At 44.5% G+C, this 19,786-nt stretch overlaps 1 protein-coding gene across 1 annotated transcript in view; it reads right to left on the reverse strand.

Moving 5' to 3' along the window:
- The window catches only part of TNN (tenascin N), a 72,655-nt gene that overhangs the window by 10,719 nt on the left and 42,150 nt on the right, over positions 1 to 19,786 (reverse strand). The window contains exons 11-17 of the mRNA XM_024231162.3: positions 18,660 to 18,923; positions 13,811 to 14,074; positions 10,508 to 10,638; positions 9,431 to 9,563; positions 8,849 to 9,000; positions 1,632 to 1,728; positions 583 to 750 (exon numbers count right to left, since the gene is read on the reverse strand). Coding sequence (XP_024086930.2) covers positions 583 to 750; positions 1,632 to 1,728; positions 8,849 to 9,000; positions 9,431 to 9,563; positions 10,508 to 10,638; positions 13,811 to 14,074; positions 18,660 to 18,923 — 1,209 coding nt within the window. The remainder of the gene's footprint in view (positions 1 to 582; positions 751 to 1,631; positions 1,729 to 8,848; positions 9,001 to 9,430; positions 9,564 to 10,507; positions 10,639 to 13,810; positions 14,075 to 18,659; positions 18,924 to 19,786) is intronic.

A 19,786-nucleotide genomic window follows, 5' to 3' on the forward strand; every position in this document is an offset into this window, starting at 1 on the left:
GCTTAGCTCCAATGAGCGGCTACTAGAGGCTAAAGGTTCCCTCACTTTCCACTGAACTGCTCATTTCTGTGTTGTCACAGTTGAATTAAATTAATGAGACCTATATTTCTTATTATTTGAATCAGCACTTTCCTTATTCTGTTTTTATAGCAAAGTGCCACCAAAAGCTCAACTAATCACACACACACACACACACACACACACACTACTGTGCGGACAAAGATGACAGCCACACTGCTAAAGCCGAATGAAAGACTGACAAGCATCAAGAAATTGTTCAGAATATGGGCTCATCAGCTAATGTACAACAGCCTGAATAAGAGGAGTACAAGGGGAGGGTTTTTATTGGGGTGGGGGGGTGACGTATAACATACAAAAGTTCCAATTTTATGGTGGTCAAGGATTGTTTTAACTACTTGTTCATTCCTGACCCCCTGCAGAGAGTAGGACCTCCGCCGTCAATGAGAACAATTCACCTCCACAGAATAATATTCCACCCCCCAGATCAGTGGCACACGGCAAACCAATCGTTACACAACAGACAGCAAGAGACCTTCGCAGTAAGAAAACATTTTTTCTCACCTGCCGTGCCTCTGTATTTCCCAACTGTCAGCTTATACCGCTCCTTGCTGGAGGCCACTTGGAAGAAATCATATATAGCATAGGCAGATTCATTGGCAGTCTGTAAATCCACTCTCACTTCATACCGCATTGGAGTGCCGGTGGTGAGGTTGTGTAGCTTGTCAAGTCCTAAAAATAAAAAATGGAATTCCAATAACCAATCAACCCATGTGTGCGAGTAAACACTCAACATGTGCGTCTGAGGCTTTCAGAACCTAAAGTCACTTTAGTCTTTACCTTCTCTGCTAATAAGGGGCAGTCTCAGCACTTTCTCTTTCGGGGGGCTCATAGGCACACTAAGGAGTGTGGAGACCACGTTCTATGGAAGGGAGCAGTGAGGGGGGGCAGGGTAACCCCGGAAGGAATCTGCCTCCATTGGCTCCATCCCTCTAAAACAGAAGCAGTTGTATTTATCATCCATTTATCTCACCAAGTAAGAGAGCAGGTCAACGACTCATCCTAAGATCCCCAAAGAGATTTTATACTGAGCAAACCACAAACATCATCTACTTTATTAGACACTGGGTATCTGAATTATGACTTTTTAATTCTTCATTTCCCAATTCATGCTTTTGGCTATTTCACCGTCTGTGAACATCTGCTCCAGAGGAGAGCAGAGGGAAAAGGGGGAAAAAATTGCTCATAATGCCTGGCATCACCAAAAGAATTTTAGAGACTGCTAGGGTGACCTCCCAGTAATGGACCAGCATCCCAGTCACTGAACTTTTTTTCTACTACTGTGGCTTCTAAGATCTTCAGGCTGCAGGCAGATCCTGCAGAGCTAAAATCAGCATAAAACCCCTGTGACCACTCCACCTTTCAACAAGTTCAGAGTGCAGGACAGCCTTCCCATCAACATGCCCACCAACACCCTGCTCGGCACAGTCCTCTGTCTCCCTGCCACTGGGGCCTCTCTGTGAAGGTGGTGAGCTTCCCTAAGCCTCCTAGCTAGCTTGTCCTGGGAGAAATCACCCCCCACAGCCCCAGCCCCCTGGATTCTGAGATCATACCAAGCCAGAACTCCTTCATGGGGTCCCCAAAGCCTTCCACATAGCTCCTCCATCGCTTGAAGAAATCCAGCTGCCCAGTGTTCCGCCTTTGGAAGACCTGAGAAGGAAGATGAATACTTCACTCTGACCCTCCAAACAGACATAGGTGCTGGGAGACAAGAGAAGACCAAGAGCTTGCTCATACACTGCCTTCCTCCAGCTAGCATGCCTTTCTTTTTAGAGAGGCTTTTTATTTATATATCAGTAGATTCACTATATTAACAAGCATTCTTTATATGTACAGTAGTATGCCAGGTACTAAGACATGTAGAGCAAAAGCAGAGAAGGCTCCTGCCCTTAAGAAATTTCAGTTCTTTCCACTATTTGTGTGATTCAGTTGCTAGTGTGGGTTGTCTCGGGCAAGACATTCCAGACCTCTGCCAACTCTCACATGTAGCTTTCAACACCCATTCAACTCAATTGGGGCACATCATGTTTATGGCATCTTTTTTCCCCTTTTCTGAAATAGTTTGAGAGTAGGAATTATTTTTTAATTCACCTGATTCTTAGTATAGTGATTATTTAATACTTATGGAGAAAAAAGTTCACACAACAAATATTTACTGAGCATCTACTATGTACTAGGCAATATGCAAGATAGTGTGCAAAGTGAATAAATCAGAAACGGTTCCTGCCCTTCTGGAGCTAATAGTTTAGTAAATAAAATTACTAAATTAAATAATTTTTAAATGCAGTTAAAACTGTGATAAGGGCTGTGAGGGAAAGATGCAACAAAACTGTAAGAGCGTAAAACAGGAGGACCTGACCAAGGAGCCAAGAAACCACCCCCAGGACATGGCTGAGCTGCAGAATGAGTAGGAACGGTCAGGCAAGAGCACGGGGGCCAATGTTGGGGCTGCTGGGGGCTGAGGAAGGGATGGAAAGGGAGGCTGAGAAGATGGCAAGAGTCAGTCCTGGTGAGCCTTTAAAAGCGATTGTTGAAGACGTTGGTCCAGGTAAGAGCGCTGGAAATTATTGCAGAGTTTTAAGCAGGAAAAGAGATCCAATCAGATTCGTCTTTAGCTTGTAGTGTATGGAATGGACTGGTCGGGGTAAAAATGGAAGTGAGATGACCAATTAGGAGACCACTGTAGAGTGCAAATTAAGGGGGACAGCAGCTTGAATGAGGGATGCCCTGAGAATAGATGGAAGTGGATAGAAGGTACAGTTGACAGAGGTGGTGACAGAATGTGGAACTGAAAGAGGAGGAAGTCAAGGTAAGATAAGTTTCTTATAGTATGGGCTTGCAGATGACTCTTCTCTCAACTATTCACTGAGATGGGGGATTCAGAGAGGACAGGTGGTAGTTTATTTTTATTTATTTTTTGTTGTTGTTGTTGTTTGTTTGTTTTTTGAGATGGAGTCTCACTGTGTTGCCCAGGCTGGAGCGCAGTGGTGTGATCTTGGCTCACTGCAACCTCCGCCTCCCAGGTTCAAGCGACTCTCCTGCCTCAGCCTCCCAAGTAGCTGGGATTACAGGCACACACCACCATGCCTGGCTAATTTTTGTATTTTTAGTAGAGACGGGATTTCACCATATTGGCCAGACTGGTCTTGAACTCCTGACTTTGTGATCCACCCACCTCAGCCTCCCAAAGTGCAGGTGTGAGCCACTGCGCCTGGCCAAGTACAGGTTTTATGAATGGGTCATGAGCTCATTTGGGATGTGGTAAGTGTGAGTTATTTCTAAGGTATGCTAGTGAATGAAAATACCACAGAGCAATTGGATGTAAGGGCTGGAGTTCTAAAGAGAGGTCTAGGCTAGACTTATTAAGGTAGAGTGTGTCTCAGGCAATGCTAGGAGTTCACTGAGTCCCACTTCACTTTCCTCTTCCCAGGAACACAGGAGGATGTCCATTTACAGCTTCCCTTGCATTTAAGTTGGAGCCATGTGATTATTTGCAGCCAAAAGGTTGTAGGTGGGAGCCTTTTGTGTGTGGGTGGGTTCTCCACACTCTCTCTTCTACTGCCATGCACCACAGGGCCATGGGAAAGGCCACACACTGAAATAGCAGAACTACAAGATGGAAACAGCCTGAATCCCTGAGTCACACTTATAACTGGCTGCCAAACCTGCACAACACATTGCACACATAAGAAAACTACATTGTGCTTGTTCAATCACTGGAATTTGGAGCCCATTCTATCCTAATTAGTACAGAGAAGCATGGGACCCAGAGGAGGGTAAAATGAAGTCATGGGAAAAGATGAGACCACTTAGGAAGAAAATGGGAACTGAAAAGATAAAGTGGCCTAGAATCAAGCCTTGAGGACATCCAATATGTATAATGAAGAAGGACGAATCCATTAAGGAGAGAGAAGGGGCAACAGAAGTGGAGAAAAAGAAACTAGAAAAATATGGAATCGCAAAAGCCACAAAGAGAAAGGTGTGGTCAATAGTGTCAAGTACTGATGAGAGCTCTAGGAACAGAAGGCCAAAACTATCCCTAGAATTTAGTGGCACAGAAATCACTGGTGATTTTAGCAAGGGCTATGTCAGTGTGAGATATGGACAGAAGCCAAACTGGAACGGGCCAAAGAACGAGTGAGATGCAAGAAAATGGAGGCAGAGTTGGGTGCCATTCACCAAAGTGTGGACTGCCTTCTTTTAAAAAATTCCTCTGTTTGGAGAAGGAAGGCAGTTCCAGTCACAGTAAATTGGATTCTTTAATAGAAAGTAAATCTGAAAAGTACCTACACACACCTATATACAGTATTGGAATTGATAATACATCTAATTCCACATGACCTTGAGAGCCAAGCTGAATGCCATCCTAGCTAACCTCAGGAACGATTCCCACTAACCAAAGGCTAGAATCGCATTTCTCTCTCTGCCTATTTTTCTTTGCATTCATTTAGATGCAGAAGCCCCAACACAAAATCTAATCTCCCTCCTTTCCACTAGACTTCACAGCATGTGCCTTGAAGTAAAACACATTATCTTGAATTTATAAGGTAAACCACCTGATATTTGCGCCTTCTTTATATTTTTCTCCTGGAAGAGAAAGGGAGGGAAGAGACAGTAGGTTACCCTGCAGCAATGCTGAAAGCTCCACATGGGAGTTCACATTTAACTCCTTCCAAAGTACCCATTCATGTCTGCTGGCCAAGGAGTGGCGCACCATGGATGCAGAAGGCTCCAGACTCCAAGTCAGACCACAGCCACTTCCTGGGCAGGAGATGGGTGGGGATTGCTGAGGCAGCCTCTTCTGTTCCTGACCCTCGGCCAGCTCATGGTAAAACAGGAATGGAAGGGAAGAGAAGAGCCTACCTCATAAGACTTCTGGGAGGACTAAATGAGACACCACATAAAAATGTTCTATAAATAGGCAAGAGGTGCTGAACAGAATGTAGGAAATAACACGGCAAACAGTTAACACCACATTAACATTGCTGTTCTCTTTCCCCTTTGCTCAAGTATCCATCTTTTAAAGATGTCCTATTTCCTTCTTGGCTTCCCTCACTTTTCTTCACTCATTTATTCACTTAGACGACAATCATTTCGTGAGCATATGTTGAGTGCTGGCCCTGGAGCAAGTATTTATGATGCTATTTGACAGATGCGAAAGTCCAGAAAAGCGAGTATCCAGAGTCCTACAGCTAATCACTGATACAAAGACCACGCATAAATTTTATCTTTCTGTCAGAAAGTTTGAAAATACCAGTCCTACTGAATCTGTTTCCCGAATCGAATTTCCAAAGACTCTGAGAACTTGCTAATTTCCTAGCAACGTACCTGGTCCAACCCCTTCCTTGGGACTCTTGTTGTACCAAGGACAGTGGAATTTTAGGACAAATGTAGCACCGATGTATGGCTCCACATACATCACGTCAAATCACGTTCCCACCACAAGGTCAGGCTCAAATCCAACCTTGCCCCCCTAGAATGAATTACAAAGGTATTTGGTCTCTATCTCCTATCAGTGAACCCAGTGCCCAAGCTTGATGGGAGCTTTCCAGCGATGTGTGTGTGTGTGTGTGTGTGTGTGTGTGTGTGTGTAATAATACTTCATCTGGGCCAGGGAAGCTTCCAAAAATGATTCTGGTGCTCTTTGCATCACTGTTTTGAACCAGAACCAGCTCTATACTTACTAGTTGTGTCTTTGGGCAACCTTGACAAGCCTCACTTTTCTAAACTGTTAGATTAAGATGTTAACAACCTGTCTGTCATGATCTTAAATCAAGGCTTCGGCAAGGTCATTAATCATAGTAAATCATAAAGTAGTTAAGCCAGACCCTGGCATATATAGATATAATAAGTTATTATGATCTCTCAATAAATGTTAGTTTGCATTTTATTATATCAGTTTCCAAATGAACTGACCCACAGGGATCATTTATACATCTTGATCAGGCAGCCTTAATTGACTCACTCAGAATCTAATCCACTCCCATTCTATGAGATGAAAACACCCTATCATGAACTATTTGGGTATCACAAAACCCCCTTACCAAATAAGTTTCAAAGGGAAACAAACAAACAAACAAAAAACCTCTTTATGTCTGGTTCTATACTAGAGTTGTCATTACATTCTAGAACTTACTCAATGCCCTGAATGACTAAATACAGAGAAAAAAAGTCAAACTTGCATTGAAATGTCTGTGGAAAGAGCCTCTAGTGCAGCCCTTAAGACTTTCAAGATGGAAAACAAAGATGGAAATATTTGAGACATTAAGTGTTCCCTGATGTTCTTTCCAGCCTCCCACCAGCGGCAGAGTTTACCTCAGGGCACAGTTCTTCTGGCCTGTTCTTCAAATTGAGTTCCTGCTGCTTGGGATGGAAGAATTACCATAAAAGGATTTTGAAAGCTCAATAAAACAGAGAAACAGACTATGGGTCATCCTTCAGTGACAAAGGACTCTTGAATCCCCCCAAAAAAACTATAACAACTGTCAGTAAAATGTTTTGTGGGGAAGTTTTCAGGACTCCATGTTTTCTGGAGCATGGTAGCTTTAAGTAAAACCCTGCAGAACCTCAGTTCATGCATGACCCCCAGGAGTCTGGCTCAGAAAACAAGACTTGGGGTGGGGTTGGGGCTGGGGAGGGTCAGAATGCACAGTGGTTTTATTATTTTTGGAACCGATCTCTGTGTTTGAGGAGGAGTCATTTGCATGAGCAGGATGTAAATGGCAAGCTCCTTGGGGGCAGGGATTTCTGTTGGTTTGGTTCACTGCTGGATCTTGAGTACATGAAGCAGTGCCTGACACATAGTAGGTACTCAATAAATACTTGTGCAATAAGTCATGACTATTCCAGGGCAGACAGACTGACAGATCTCTTTCTAAATGTTGCCCCAGATAAACACCTCCTTCTCTGTGGGAGCTTGGCTTACAAAAAGGCCACACTAGACAATACAAACGTCCTGCCAAAGGTCAATTACGGGCACAAAGGCAGGAAATTGGGCTGCAGGCCTGAAGGGACAGAATGCTTAGCCTTACAATGGTGCTGAAGAAAAGCAGCAGGTACAGCCCTATGGGTCTGGTCAGGTGGAAGACCTCCCATGTTACATTCTGTTCTGTTGTTTTGATAAATCAATCGGGAATTTCCCCCAGCCAATCCAATTACTGCCTTTCAACTGTCAGATGCCACTGTGCAGATAATAAGTTTTCTTCATTGCTGCTCATCAGATGGTATCTTTTTATTCATGGCTACTCAAGTGTCTTTGGTTTCCCAGGCCCCTGAGTGAATGTGTAAATGAATAAGGTTTGAGCACTATGAGATCATGCTCTCTCTTTCCCACAGTGAGCTGCGGATGCACAGCAGGTTAAGGCTGCATGCTGGCTTGGAGCAGTGAGAGTCTTTATCATTCAGGCACAGGGAGAAAAGGGGCAAGGGGAGATGGAAGGATCAGATTGCAACCCTCAAAGGCAGCTCATCATATAATTGGATCAGGCTGATGCAATCAAAGAAGCTGCCATGTGGTTTAGGCAGAAAATGGCCCAAAAGAATAAAACATCTACACAGAAGAGGGACAATTAGAGCATTGCCCAAGTTTCCGTCTTTCAGACTTAAGTCTTTCCAATCAAAACCTCAAAGGCCTTGTTGATGTACTGTGGAGCCAGGGTACAGAACTTGGACAATGGACTCCAGTTCAGAGGTCTGAACTCCCCAGACAGGCTATGCATTTGCATCTTGGATGACCTGAGATGAACTCACTGAGAAGACCAATGATTAGGAGGCTGGAGTTTTGAAATCTGGTCCCAGCTTTGTCATTCTTGTATGACTTAGGCCAGGCACTTCTTTCTGTGGGACTCACTGTCCCTATCTGTAAAATAGGAAAAACAATCCTCTCTCACTTACTCTAAAGCTGTTGTGTGAGGGTCATGTGTACAAAAGTGCTTTGAAGAAGGTAAAATATAGGTAATACATACATATAAGGCATTACTAGATGATGATCAACCCACAAGCCTTCATAGTCATCAGCCTTAGTCTAACCAAGCCTGTTCTAGGACAGGGGTTAAGTACTAGGCTCTATCCTTACAGTTGGTTGGTGTCAGAGGCATTTGAACCACAGCCATCTTGAGTGAGTGCTAAGACAATGAGGCTGGGACTTGCTGGGCTGCATTCCCAGAAAGTTAGGTATTCCTAGCCTCCAGATGTTTATGGTTAAGGGAACAGATTGACAGTGTTTACTAAACAGACCCAGACTTAGGAATGTCCTGATATCTTGAGAACAGAAGCACTCCTAATGTTGCTTTAAATATAATAATATTGATTCTCGCAAAATATAGTAATTAAGAAAATTAATCCTTTATCACGAACCATTGTAACAGAGCACATCCCCTCATGATCTTTTTTTATCCTATATATAAACAAGTCTTATACCTAGGGTGCATGCATTCCTCCTTACTTTCAGAAACGCCCTACTCTGTCTGTGGAGTAGCTGTACTTTCACCACTTTATTTTCTTAATAAACTTGCTTTTGCTTTGCACTGTGGACTCGCCCTGAATTCTTTCTTGCATGAGATCCAAGAACCTTCTCTTGGGATCTGGATGGGGACTCCTTTCCTGTAACATTGGGATCTCTCTAAAAACAGCTACAAGCCACCAAAACTCCTCTCTTCCATGGGTGGAGAAGAAATAGGGCTCCAAACACTCTATGGAGCATCCATGACCGGCATCCTGGGCTGAGAAGCAAGGCCCTACACAGAGCTCCCCAGGATTCTGCGTGACTCACAGTCCAGCCACCTCCATCCGTGTCCATGTCACAGTACACCTGCAGGGGCCGGCTGGCATCGCCGTGCAGGTAGATGGTGTACAGACCACTGGCGGCATTGCTGTTCTGCTGAACCTGACTGCAGTCCGAAGGGTGTGGGAAACGGGCACCAACTGGGAGTCAAGCAGAAAGAGTGTTGTTAGGACAAGGGAAAGGAGGAAAGAGGTGGAGTTTCTCCCTATTTTAAGGCAATTTATTTTGTTTGGAAATTATTTCATAACTTCCTACTTCAGCTTCTTCCAACTCTTCACTCATATCTTATTTTTCTCATCAACTTCCCAAATGCACCAGGAAAAGGTCAAGTTCATATCACTTCCTCCCCCAACTCAACTCCCCCACAAAATAACACTCTATTTCACTCCTCTCTTTAGCCTCCTCACTGTGGGGTGGATTTCTTTTGAACACACAACCCCATTTCCACTTTCCCATGCCTAGAGAAATCAATAGTTCTGCATCCACTTGCTCCTCCCTGGACTCCTTTGCCAGCCTTTCCAATGCTGGTTCTCATTGCACAGTCATTCGGAGTACAGGATTCCATATTACCTGTGGAGAGGGTGGTGGATACATTTCTGCTCCGGCGACCACCCTTAAAGGCAACAAGGGAGACAGGGTAGGTGGCGCCTTGCTCAAGGCCTTGCAACTCAAACCTCTGGTCTTCTCGTCCCAGCTGCATCTCCTACCAAACAAGGGAGAAATTAGACAGCCAGTGACTCAGTTTATCACCCACTAGCACCCTAGGTGTCAACGGCGTTCCCTGGTGCTAATGACAGAAGCTCTCTGAGGGCACAGTGTTTTGTCTCTCCGAAGCCTCAGTGGCAGCCCAGAATCGCAGTGGGTCCCAGCCACTTCTCTGGAGAGCTATGCCATGGAGAGTCAGCACTACTGGGAGCATCAGCTGAGAACCAGCACCCAGGACTGCAGCTTCAGGATCACCGGCCAAGTTTCTGGGAGACTTTGGCCTTCAGATACACACAGGGGCTCTAACTATAGCGGCTACATCGCCTGCAGGAACAGGCTGGCAATGCCGGGCTAAGGAGAAATTAACAGGGAAGGTGAAACTAGCCACTGATATCTGAGACAAGGAGATAGTTGATATTTCAATAAACTTCCTTCTGAACTAGTCTTACTTCCTCTATAAACATAGGGCTAACCTTCCTAGCGGTGCTGTCATAAGCACTAATTAAGATAACAAATAAACCTAAGTGTCCTTGTTTTTATTTCCTCCCTTCTTTCTTCATTGGCAAGGAGGGAGAATAATAATTTTCCATTGGGACAGGTTTTGAAAATTTGCTGGCCTTCAGATTCTAAGGGGAGGTATAACCCTTGAAATAAGCATTAATCAATTCGTCCAATAAATATATATTGAACACCTACCATGTGCTAAGCACTGTCCTATGCACTTTAGATATGGTGATAAATGAAACGGACAAACATAGGGCTTACATCTATTGGGGAAGACTAACAATAAACAAAATAACCCGGGGCAGATGTACAACCCGCAATGTGATCAGTAAAGATCAGCAAGTTGCCATGAGGCCAGCAAATGAGCTGATTGGCCCAAGTTAGTTGCTTCACACAGAAGAGAAGGCACCAGGAGAAAAGACAAGGAATCCCCCATACCTTAACTGTGCCGTCTGGGAACTGGTAGGTCAGAATGTAGCCATGGATCTCAGCAGAGGGGGGCGTCCAGGTCAATACGCCACCAGACTGCGTTACAGCAGATGGACGAAGGTTTCTGGGAGGGTCGAGTTCTGTATGTAGAAAGTCAGGTAATTCTTATTACTAAGATACAACTGAGGCAAGGTAATTTTTGAGACATCAGTTTATATTTTCCCCTTTCAAACCCTCCCATTTCTCCTCCTTCTTTCAAGCAGTTTCCAGGCTCTCTTCCTCCCTGCCACAGGGCCTTTCTGACCTTGTTTCTAAAAGTACAGACCTATTAGAGACAAGAAGAACAAGGCATTGGGTGGGTCCCAGAGGAAGGGAATCTGGGCCCCCATTTCCCAGGCAGGTTCCCACAAAGTGGTGGATATTAACAGCCTAGATTGGCAGATAGATCCTCAGAGATGGCAGGGCTCCCAAAAGGATGTGGAAAGATAAGAGGGCCACAGATCTGAAAGGGCCCTGCACAAAGAAACCAGGGTGACTTGACCCGCCTGGAAAGTTGCCTGAAATGCTGGATGGGCCCCAATGCCTGTCACTGGGAAACTACCCAAGACTTACATACAGCCCTGAGGAAGGAGCTCACCCTAAGTAGAATATGGGCTTATGATTGAAATTTAGTTGGCATAGAAACAAAAAGTTGGCCAGGCGCGGTGGCTCATGCCTGTAATCCCAGCACTTTGGAAGGCCAAGGCGGGCAGATCACAAGGTCAAGAGTTCAACACCAGCCTGGCCAATATGATGAAACCCCATCTCTACCAAAAATACAAAAATTAGCCGGGTGTGGTGGTGGGCGCCTGTCATCCCAGCTACTCGGGAGGCTGAGGCAGGAGAATCACTTGAACTCAGGAGGCGGAGGTTGCAGTAAGCCAAGATCACGCCACTGCACTCCAGCCTGGGTGACAGAGCAAGACTCTGTCTTAAAAAAAAAAAAAAAGAAACAAACAAAAAGTTATGTTTCTTACATATTGTTACATATTGAAGTGTGTGGCCTTAGATGCATACCCAGTAGAGAAAGAAGAGAAGGAGAAGGGGAGGGAACAGGTGCTTCTATAGAGGAAAGAGAGAGAGAGAGAGAAGGAAAGAAAGAAAGGGAGAGAAGAGAGAGAAAGAAAGAAAGAAAGAGAAAGAAGAGAGAGAGTGAGAGAGAAAGAAAGAAAGAAAAGAAAGAAAGAAAGAAAGAAAAGAAAGAAAGGAAGGAAGGAAGGAAGGAAAAAAGAAAGAAAGGAGGGAGGGAGGGAAGGAAGGAAGGAAGGAGAGACAGAAAAGAAAGAGAGAAAGGGAGAGAGGAAAGAAAGAAAGAAAGAAAGAAAGAAAGAAAGAAAGAAAGAAAGAAAGAAAGAAAGAAAGAAAGAAAGAAAGAAAGAAAAGAAAAGAAAGAAAGAAAGAGGGAGAGAGAAAGGAAGGAAAAAAGAAGAAAGGAAGAGGTGGGGGAGGGAAGAGGGAAAGAGAAGGGATATAGGAAAAGCAGAGCTTTTCTTCTATGTACTTCCTCACCCAAACACTAGAGGGAACGTGTGGGTAAGCAAGTGTGCACTGTAGACCAGGAAAACAGAAGCTCAGCAAAAATACTGGTCAACATCATAACTGGTCAGAAGGCTCTTTTTTTTTTAACCAAAGAAGATATGAATGGAAATTTCTCTTTTGAAAAAGCATTATCATAGAAGGTTATTTTAATTTAGAACTTCCCAAAAAGACGTCTCCAGGCTATTTTCTACCCAGTAGCATTTCAGCTGAGAGCTGAATTGCAGTATTTTAATAGAAATCAGACAGCTGTTGTTTTGAATTAGGATGTTTTGACAAATTTTGAGTTTCTGTAATATCAACTTGGTTTGATTTTCTAAAGCATAACATCTGGCATGGATTTTATTCTATTCGTCTCACAGAAAAACTGAATTTCCTGATTTCAAAATCAAGGCAAAACTGTGGCTATTTTAATATCTTAAGCAATCTCCTGCCACCTCTTTGACTGCCCACCACTCCCTGGTTATGGACTTGAGATGTCTGTCTTAGTTACTTTCACATTTCTATGAAGCAGGAAAATGAGAATCTTTTTATTGCTGTCTTCAAAAATGGAGAAGGTGAAACCAAGAGAAGATAAAGAAGGAAGAGGAGAAGAAAGGAATAAGGGAGAAAGGAACAGAGAAAGGAAGGGGAGAAGGAGGTAGGAAGTGGGAAAGAGGGAAGGAGGGAGAATGGCTACTGGTTGCATCTGGAGAGCAACACTGCGTACTAGGGAGTCTGGGACAGAGAGAGGAGTTTGTTTGTTTGTTTGTTTGTTTGCTTTTGAGATGGAGTCTCGCTCTTGTTGCCTAGGCTGGAGTGCAATGGCGCAATCTTGGCTCACTGCAATCTCCTTCTCCCGGGTTCAAGCAATTCTCCTGTCTCAGCCTCCCAAGTAGCTGGGATTACAGGCACCTGCCACCACATCTGGCTAATTTTTGTATTTTTAGTAGAGACGGAGTTTCTCCACGTTGGTCAGGCTGGTCTCAAACTCCTGACCTCAGGTGATCCGCCCGCCTCGACCTCCCAAAGGGCTGGGATTACAGGCGTGAGCCACCGCGCCCGGCCGTTTTTTTTGTTTTGTTTGAAAATATTTACTATAAGCATATATTACTTTTTAGATTAAAAATGCAAGCTAATTTTAACTAATAAAAATCATAGAGAAATTCAAGACATCTCTAGGTCCCGTGGCAACACTTGGTGCACTCAGCCATTGGTTGGAATGGACAGACCTTGCCCGTACTGCCTGAAGAGGCTCATAGACTTCAGGGTGGGCACAGTGCTCTCTTCCAAGTGCCTCTGGGTTCTGACCTCCGTGATGCTCCGCCAAGACCAGAGGCCCCATCACACACACAAAATACATGCAGTTCAGGCACCTTTCATCATCAACTGAGGATGGAATGGAGAAAGATGCATCCCCTTGCCCCCATTCTGGAAGATGGAAACAGAAGAAGCTCCTGCCTCTATCTTCTCCCAACTGCAGCTGAGGCCCAACCATTTTCTCCATAGCAAGTGTGGAGAGTCTGAGTGCTGGGCTGGGTGGAGGGCTGAGGGAGGCCACCTTTGACACCAGCACTCCCTCTACACTCTCTCATCTTATCTGAGCTGTTGTGTCAACTTAATTAGCTCAAAGATGTAAAAAAGGAACCACTTTGAAGAATGTCCTCCGGTAAAGCAACCACCCTCCTGCTCCCCTCCCTAGCCCACTTATCTCCTGATAAGTGTGAGGTGTTCCCCTGGCCTGGTCCCTCTCAGTACCTGTCTGGGCCTTGGTGTCAGCCTTCTTGCTCTCCTGGGCCCCCTTCTGGGCCCACACGTGCACCATGTACTCCATGCCTGGTCTCAGGCCCGTCAGGACGGTGCTGCTGTGCTCCTTCCCCACCGGAACCTCCCTGGTCTCCCCGTCGGCAGAGGTGTAGCGCACCACATACTTGTCAATGGTGGCCTGCACCGGGTCCCAGGAGACAGTGGCCATATTCTCTGTCACCCGGCCAGTCACCAGGTTTTTGGGGCTGTCAATTTCTTTTTAAAAAGATGTAGAAAAGGCTGAACTTTAGAACAAAGGAGGACATCCCATCTTACCACCTCATCACCAGGAGCTCTCCATCATGTTATCATTCATAATGGTAGAATTCCACTTAAAACACGAGTCAAAGGCCTCGTCTCCATTTCCAAGGAAACAAATCACTGGATATAAAACTGGAAGGAATCAGATCATCTCCCACTTTTTAATATAAAAAATTTCTGTCCTTGTAATTCTCATCAAAATAACAATAAAACTTCCTGAGCAACAAGATAAGCCACCAAAACTGCTGTGGATATAACCTCTTTTCTGATCTCCCTGGTATCTAGTTATTTTGTTTCACAGAATTTGAGAGCCAAGAAGTCATATCCTCCAACCTTTCTGACTTATAAAAGAGGAGGAGAATGGAGGCCCAGGGAAATGGAGGGTCTAGGCCAAGTTCCTGTTGACAACTTATGTTAAAGCCAAGACTCTTCGCTCTGAATTTTGGGCCTTCCCGCCCTCTCAAGGACTTTGCTGCAGATCTGCCCATTCTCTCCTGTGTCATCAATCTCTTTTTCTCTGTCATCAGTCCCAGACAAGCAAGGTCTAGAATCCCCCATCCTCTCCCATATCATTCCATTTCTCTGCAACCTTAAACTGACAGATTGTCTCAAGAGAAATGTCTACATACCTTAACTTCACTGCTCACTCTCCAATCAATCATGTTTGCATCTTTCTATGCCACACAACTAAATCTGCTAGTCTAAGTCACCAACAACATCCGTGTTGCCACATCTAATGGATACTTGCCATTCTCAACTTTACACTGCTTCTGGGTGGCATTTGGCAGAGCTGATCCACTCCTTCCTTCTTGAAACACTCTCAACCCTTGGCTTCCATGACTACACACTCCCTTGATTTTCCTAACTCACTGGCTCTCCTTCAGTCCTTTGTTAGCAACCTTCAAACACTGGAGCACCCAAAGCTCCCTTTCTTTGTTATTTGTTGTGTTTTGTTTTGTTTTGTTGATACAGAGTCTCGCTCTTTCACCCAAGCTGGAGAGCAGTGGCGCCATCATAGGTCACTGCAGCCTTGACCTCCCAGGCTCAAGCAATCCTCCCACCTCAGCCTCCGGAGTAGCTGGGAATACAGGTGCATGCCACCACACTCAGCCAATTTTTGTATTTTTTTTTGTAAAGACAGGATTACAGGATTTCACCAGGCTGGTCTTGAACTCCTGAGCTCAAGTAATTCACCTACCTCAGCCTCCAAAAGTTCTGGGATTACAGGTGAGAGTCACTGCACCTGTCCCAAAGCTCCCTCTTTTCCTCTCTCTACTTTTCCACCTAGGTGATCTCACTCATGTCCATGGCTTTAAATACCAACTGGATGCTAATTGCTCCACAATATCTATTAATTCTGAGCCCCTGACTAGTTTATACAACTGCATCTCTACCACAGTGCCTGGCCTGTGTTAGACACTCAATAAATATTTATGTAATCAATAAATGAATCACTCAATTAACCAAGGAATCTCACAAGTATCTTGAACTTAAATATTTAAAAGTCTTGATGCTCCTCCCCAAACTTTTTATTTCTCAGTCTCCTCTCTCAAGAAATGGTAGTCCAATCTCCCATGTTGCTCAAATAAAAAACACAGGTCATACTTGAGTCCTCATTTTCTTCCTACCCCACATCTATCAACAGGTATTATCATCCATACCTCAAAAATATATTCCAGACATCCCCTCTTCTCTATCCCTTTTGCCATCACACTTACCTAGACAATCAGCATTTTGCACCCAGACTTTTCTAGCAGCTTCTCTAAGAACCTCCCCACTTCTATCCTTGTCATTTTCTCCATTTATTCTCCTCACTGTGGCCTGGAAAATGTTTTTTAAATGAACACTGAATCATATCACTCTTCTAGTATTAATAAGTATAGCCCATTTTGTCCTCTAAGCACCACATGGTCCTGGCTGACCTGCCCCTGCTCCTCCCACCTCATCTCAGCCACTTGCTCTCCCACCCTCTATGCTCCAGCAAAACCGGCCTCTTTTCATTCTCCAACCATCCCAGCTACTGTTCCAGCTGAGGGACATCACACATACTCTTCCCTTTGCCAGAAATTGCTAGTTTTCACCAAAATCCATTCTCCTCCTTCTTCTGTAAGCACACTTACTGTCCAACAGATCTCTCTGCAATGATGAAAGTATTCTATAATCGGCACAGTCCGATACTGTAGCCATTAGTCACATGTGGCTACTGACCATTTGAAATGTGGCTAATCCAAATGAGAAAATTTTTTTAATTTTAATTATTTTTAATTAATTAAAATTTAGGCTGGGCACGGTGACCCATGCCTGTAATCCCAGCACTTTGGGAAGCCGAGGCAGGAGGATCACTTGAGCCCAGGAGTTCAACATAGTGAGACCCCATCTCTAAAAAAAAATAAAAAATTAGCCAAGTTTAGTGGCACGTGCCCATGGTCCCAGCTACTTGGGAAGCTAAGGTGGGAGGATGGCTTGAGCCCGGGAGGTCAAGCCTGCAGTGAACTATGATCGTACCACTGTACTCCAGCCTAGCTAACAGAGTGAGACCCTGTCTCTGAAAATAAAATAAAAATAATTTTAATAGCCACATGTAGCTAGCAGCTGCTGTGTTGGTCAGGACAGCATAACCAAAGTAAAGCTAGGCACAGGGCTATCCAGTAAAGACCTCATTTCCTAGCCTTTTTTGCAGTGAGGTCTGTCTGGGACCTGGCAATGGAACATGAGAAGGGCTGATGTGTGCAACATCCCAGTGATGCCCTGACCTTCAGCATGCCTCTTCCCACTGGCTACTATGCAGACAGGGTGGTGACCAGGTAAAGGAGGGCAAACTGCTAGGGACGACTAAGCAACAATCACAGAAGAAGCCTGGGTCTCCTGGACAAGGAGCTACCATATCAGCCCTGGATATTCTACAGAGAGGAATACACTCCATTCCTGCTGAAGCAACTGTTATTTGAGTGTTTCTGTCTATGTATATCCTATTACTACTCACCCTTCCCATCTGCAAGACATCCTCACCCTGTAATTCTCTATACCTACACCATGTTCATCTCCTTCACAGAATTTAGTACAATTTACGGTTTTAAATGTGTTTTCTTATTTATTGTCTATCTTCACACTAGACTTCAAGAGAGTAGAGATATTTGTTTTGTTCACCACTGTGTTCCCCAGGCCTGGCACTTAGATGATGCTCATTAAAAGTCAGCTGCCTACTGCAAGGAAACAGGGCTCCAGCCACCCAGGTGAATACTTGCTCCTTTCTATCACACAGCGTCTATTCAGTCAAACCTACACAAAATAGCTTGCCACAAAACAGGTTTTTAATCAGTGGTTTTAAGAATTTTATATTGGTTTTACATTATTTTCTATAATTTTCTATAGCTGAGAGACACAATGATTAAAAACACAGGCTTTGGAAAGAGTTTTAAGACATTCATGGGGCTGGGCGCAGTGGCTCACGCCTGTAATCTCAGCACTTTGGGAGGCCATGTTAGGCGGATCATGAGGTCAGGAGATTGAGACCATCCTGGCTAACACGGTGAAACCCTGTCTCTACTAAAAATACAAAAACAAAATTAGCCAGGCATGGTGGCGGGCACCTGTAATCCCAGCTACTCGGGAGGCTGAGGCAGGAGAATGGCATGAACCCGGGAGGCGGAACTTGCAGTGAGCCGAGATAGCTCCACTGCACTCCATCCTGGGCGACAGAGCGAGACTCTGTCTCAAAAAAAAAAAAAAAAAAAAGACATTCATGGGACTGTTCTCACTGGGTCCATTACTATAGTTTTGTCAGACATGCTTGAACCAGAGCAATTCCATCTTGAATAGGAACTGGGTCAAATAAGGGTGAAACCTACTGGGCTACATTCCCAGACGGTTAAGGCATTCTAAGTCACAGGATAAGATAGGAGGTCAGCACAAGATACAGGTCATAAAGACCTTGCTGATAAAACAGCCTGCAGTAAAGAAGCCGGCCAAGACCCACCAAAACGAAGATGGCAATGAGAGTGACCTCTGGTCGTCCTCACTACTACACTCCCACCAGTGCCATGATAGTTTACAAATGCCAAGGCAATGTCAGGAAGTCACCGTATATGGTCCAAAAAGGGGAGGTATGAATAATCCACCTCTTGTTTAGCATATCATCAAGAAATAACCATAAAAATGGACAACCACAAGCCCTCGGGGCTGCTCTGCCCATGGCTAGTAGCCATTCTTTTATTCCTTTACTTTCCTAATAAACTTGCTTTCACTTTACTCTGTGGACTCGCCCTGAACTCTTTCTTGCACAAGATCCAAGAACCCTTTCTAAGGGTCTCCATCGGGACGCCTTTCCTGTAACACATTGTTCTTTCTTTGGGTGAATGAAAGTTTTTTTTTGTTTGTTTGTTTTTTGTTTTTGTTTTGTTTTGTTTTTTACAGCAAACTCTCCTAAAACAGTCTTTAGCCCTGAGGTTACAGATGCCAAAAGCAGCTGCATCATCACTCAGCTGTAATAGATCAACCTGCAGCTACTATCCCGGTTTGCTCTTCTCTTCACTCCTATTACCTGTCTGGGCCTTGGTGTCAGCCTTCTTGCTCTCCTGGTTCCCCTTCTGGGCCCACACGTGCACCGTGTACTCCACGCCTGGCCTCAGGCCCGTCAGGACAGTGCTGCTCTGCTCCTTCCCCACTGGAACCTCCCTGGTCTCTCCGTTGGCTGACGTGTAGCGCACCACATACCTGTCAATGGTGGCCTGCACCGGGTCCCAGGAGACAGTGGCTGTATTCTCTGTCACCCGGTCAGTAACCAGGTTTTGGGGGCTGTCAATGTCTGAAAAAAAAAAATGCTGATCAATATGCACTATGAACAGGTGCCAGAGTGCAGAAACTGGTGGCCATTTTGCGTGGGGTGAAACCCTTTCATGTTTTGTGGGGTTTCCGCCTCATATGCTCTTGTTTCATTTTTAGCTATTTCATGGACATCATCTTCTCCCCTAAGATATACCTGGCTCCTCAAGTAGAAAGCACAATATATCAGAACCTGAGAATCCAGGCTGTTACCTCTACCAAGTCTTTAGCAAAACAAATCTTTTATTCATCTAGTAAGGGTATATCAAGCCCCAATTCTGTCCATGAAATATTCTAGACAGTGTGCAGAATCCAGAGTTGGAGAAGACATGGTCTCTGCTCACAAGGAACTAACAATTTTGTGTCTGGCATCATGTCAGTAAAGACCTCCTATTTCATACTAGAAGATTCTAAAAGCCACTTCTAAATGTAAGCCCCTGGAGGAGGGTGGCATCCTATTCTGTGTTCCCAGTGCCTAGTAGTGGGCAGGGCACGTAGAAAGTGCTCACTATATATTATTAAATGAATCAGCAAAAAGTAAAACCCTGGTTGAATATTCTCTAGCATATCATAGATTCACTTGTCGTGCTGGTTTGCTGATTAAATCACTGTACAAAATACTGTTAGATATCACTTCCACTAAAATAAGAACATAATGTAGGAGCTATCCTTATCCTCAAAACTCTGGCCAGTGTACACTCTGCTATTCCACAAGAGGAATACGCTCCTTTCTTGTTTAAGCAACTGTTATTTGGTTGTTTTGGCCATGTGTATCCTATTACTATTTCCCCTTCCTATCTGAGGAACATCACTACTTCATTATTCTCTATACCTACACCATGTCAC

Source organism: Pongo abelii, chromosome 1 (genome assembly GCF_028885655.2).
Source record: "Pongo abelii isolate AG06213 chromosome 1, NHGRI_mPonAbe1-v2.0_pri, whole genome shotgun sequence".
Classification (NCBI taxonomy): Eukaryota; Metazoa; Chordata; class Mammalia; order Primates; family Hominidae; genus Pongo; species Pongo abelii.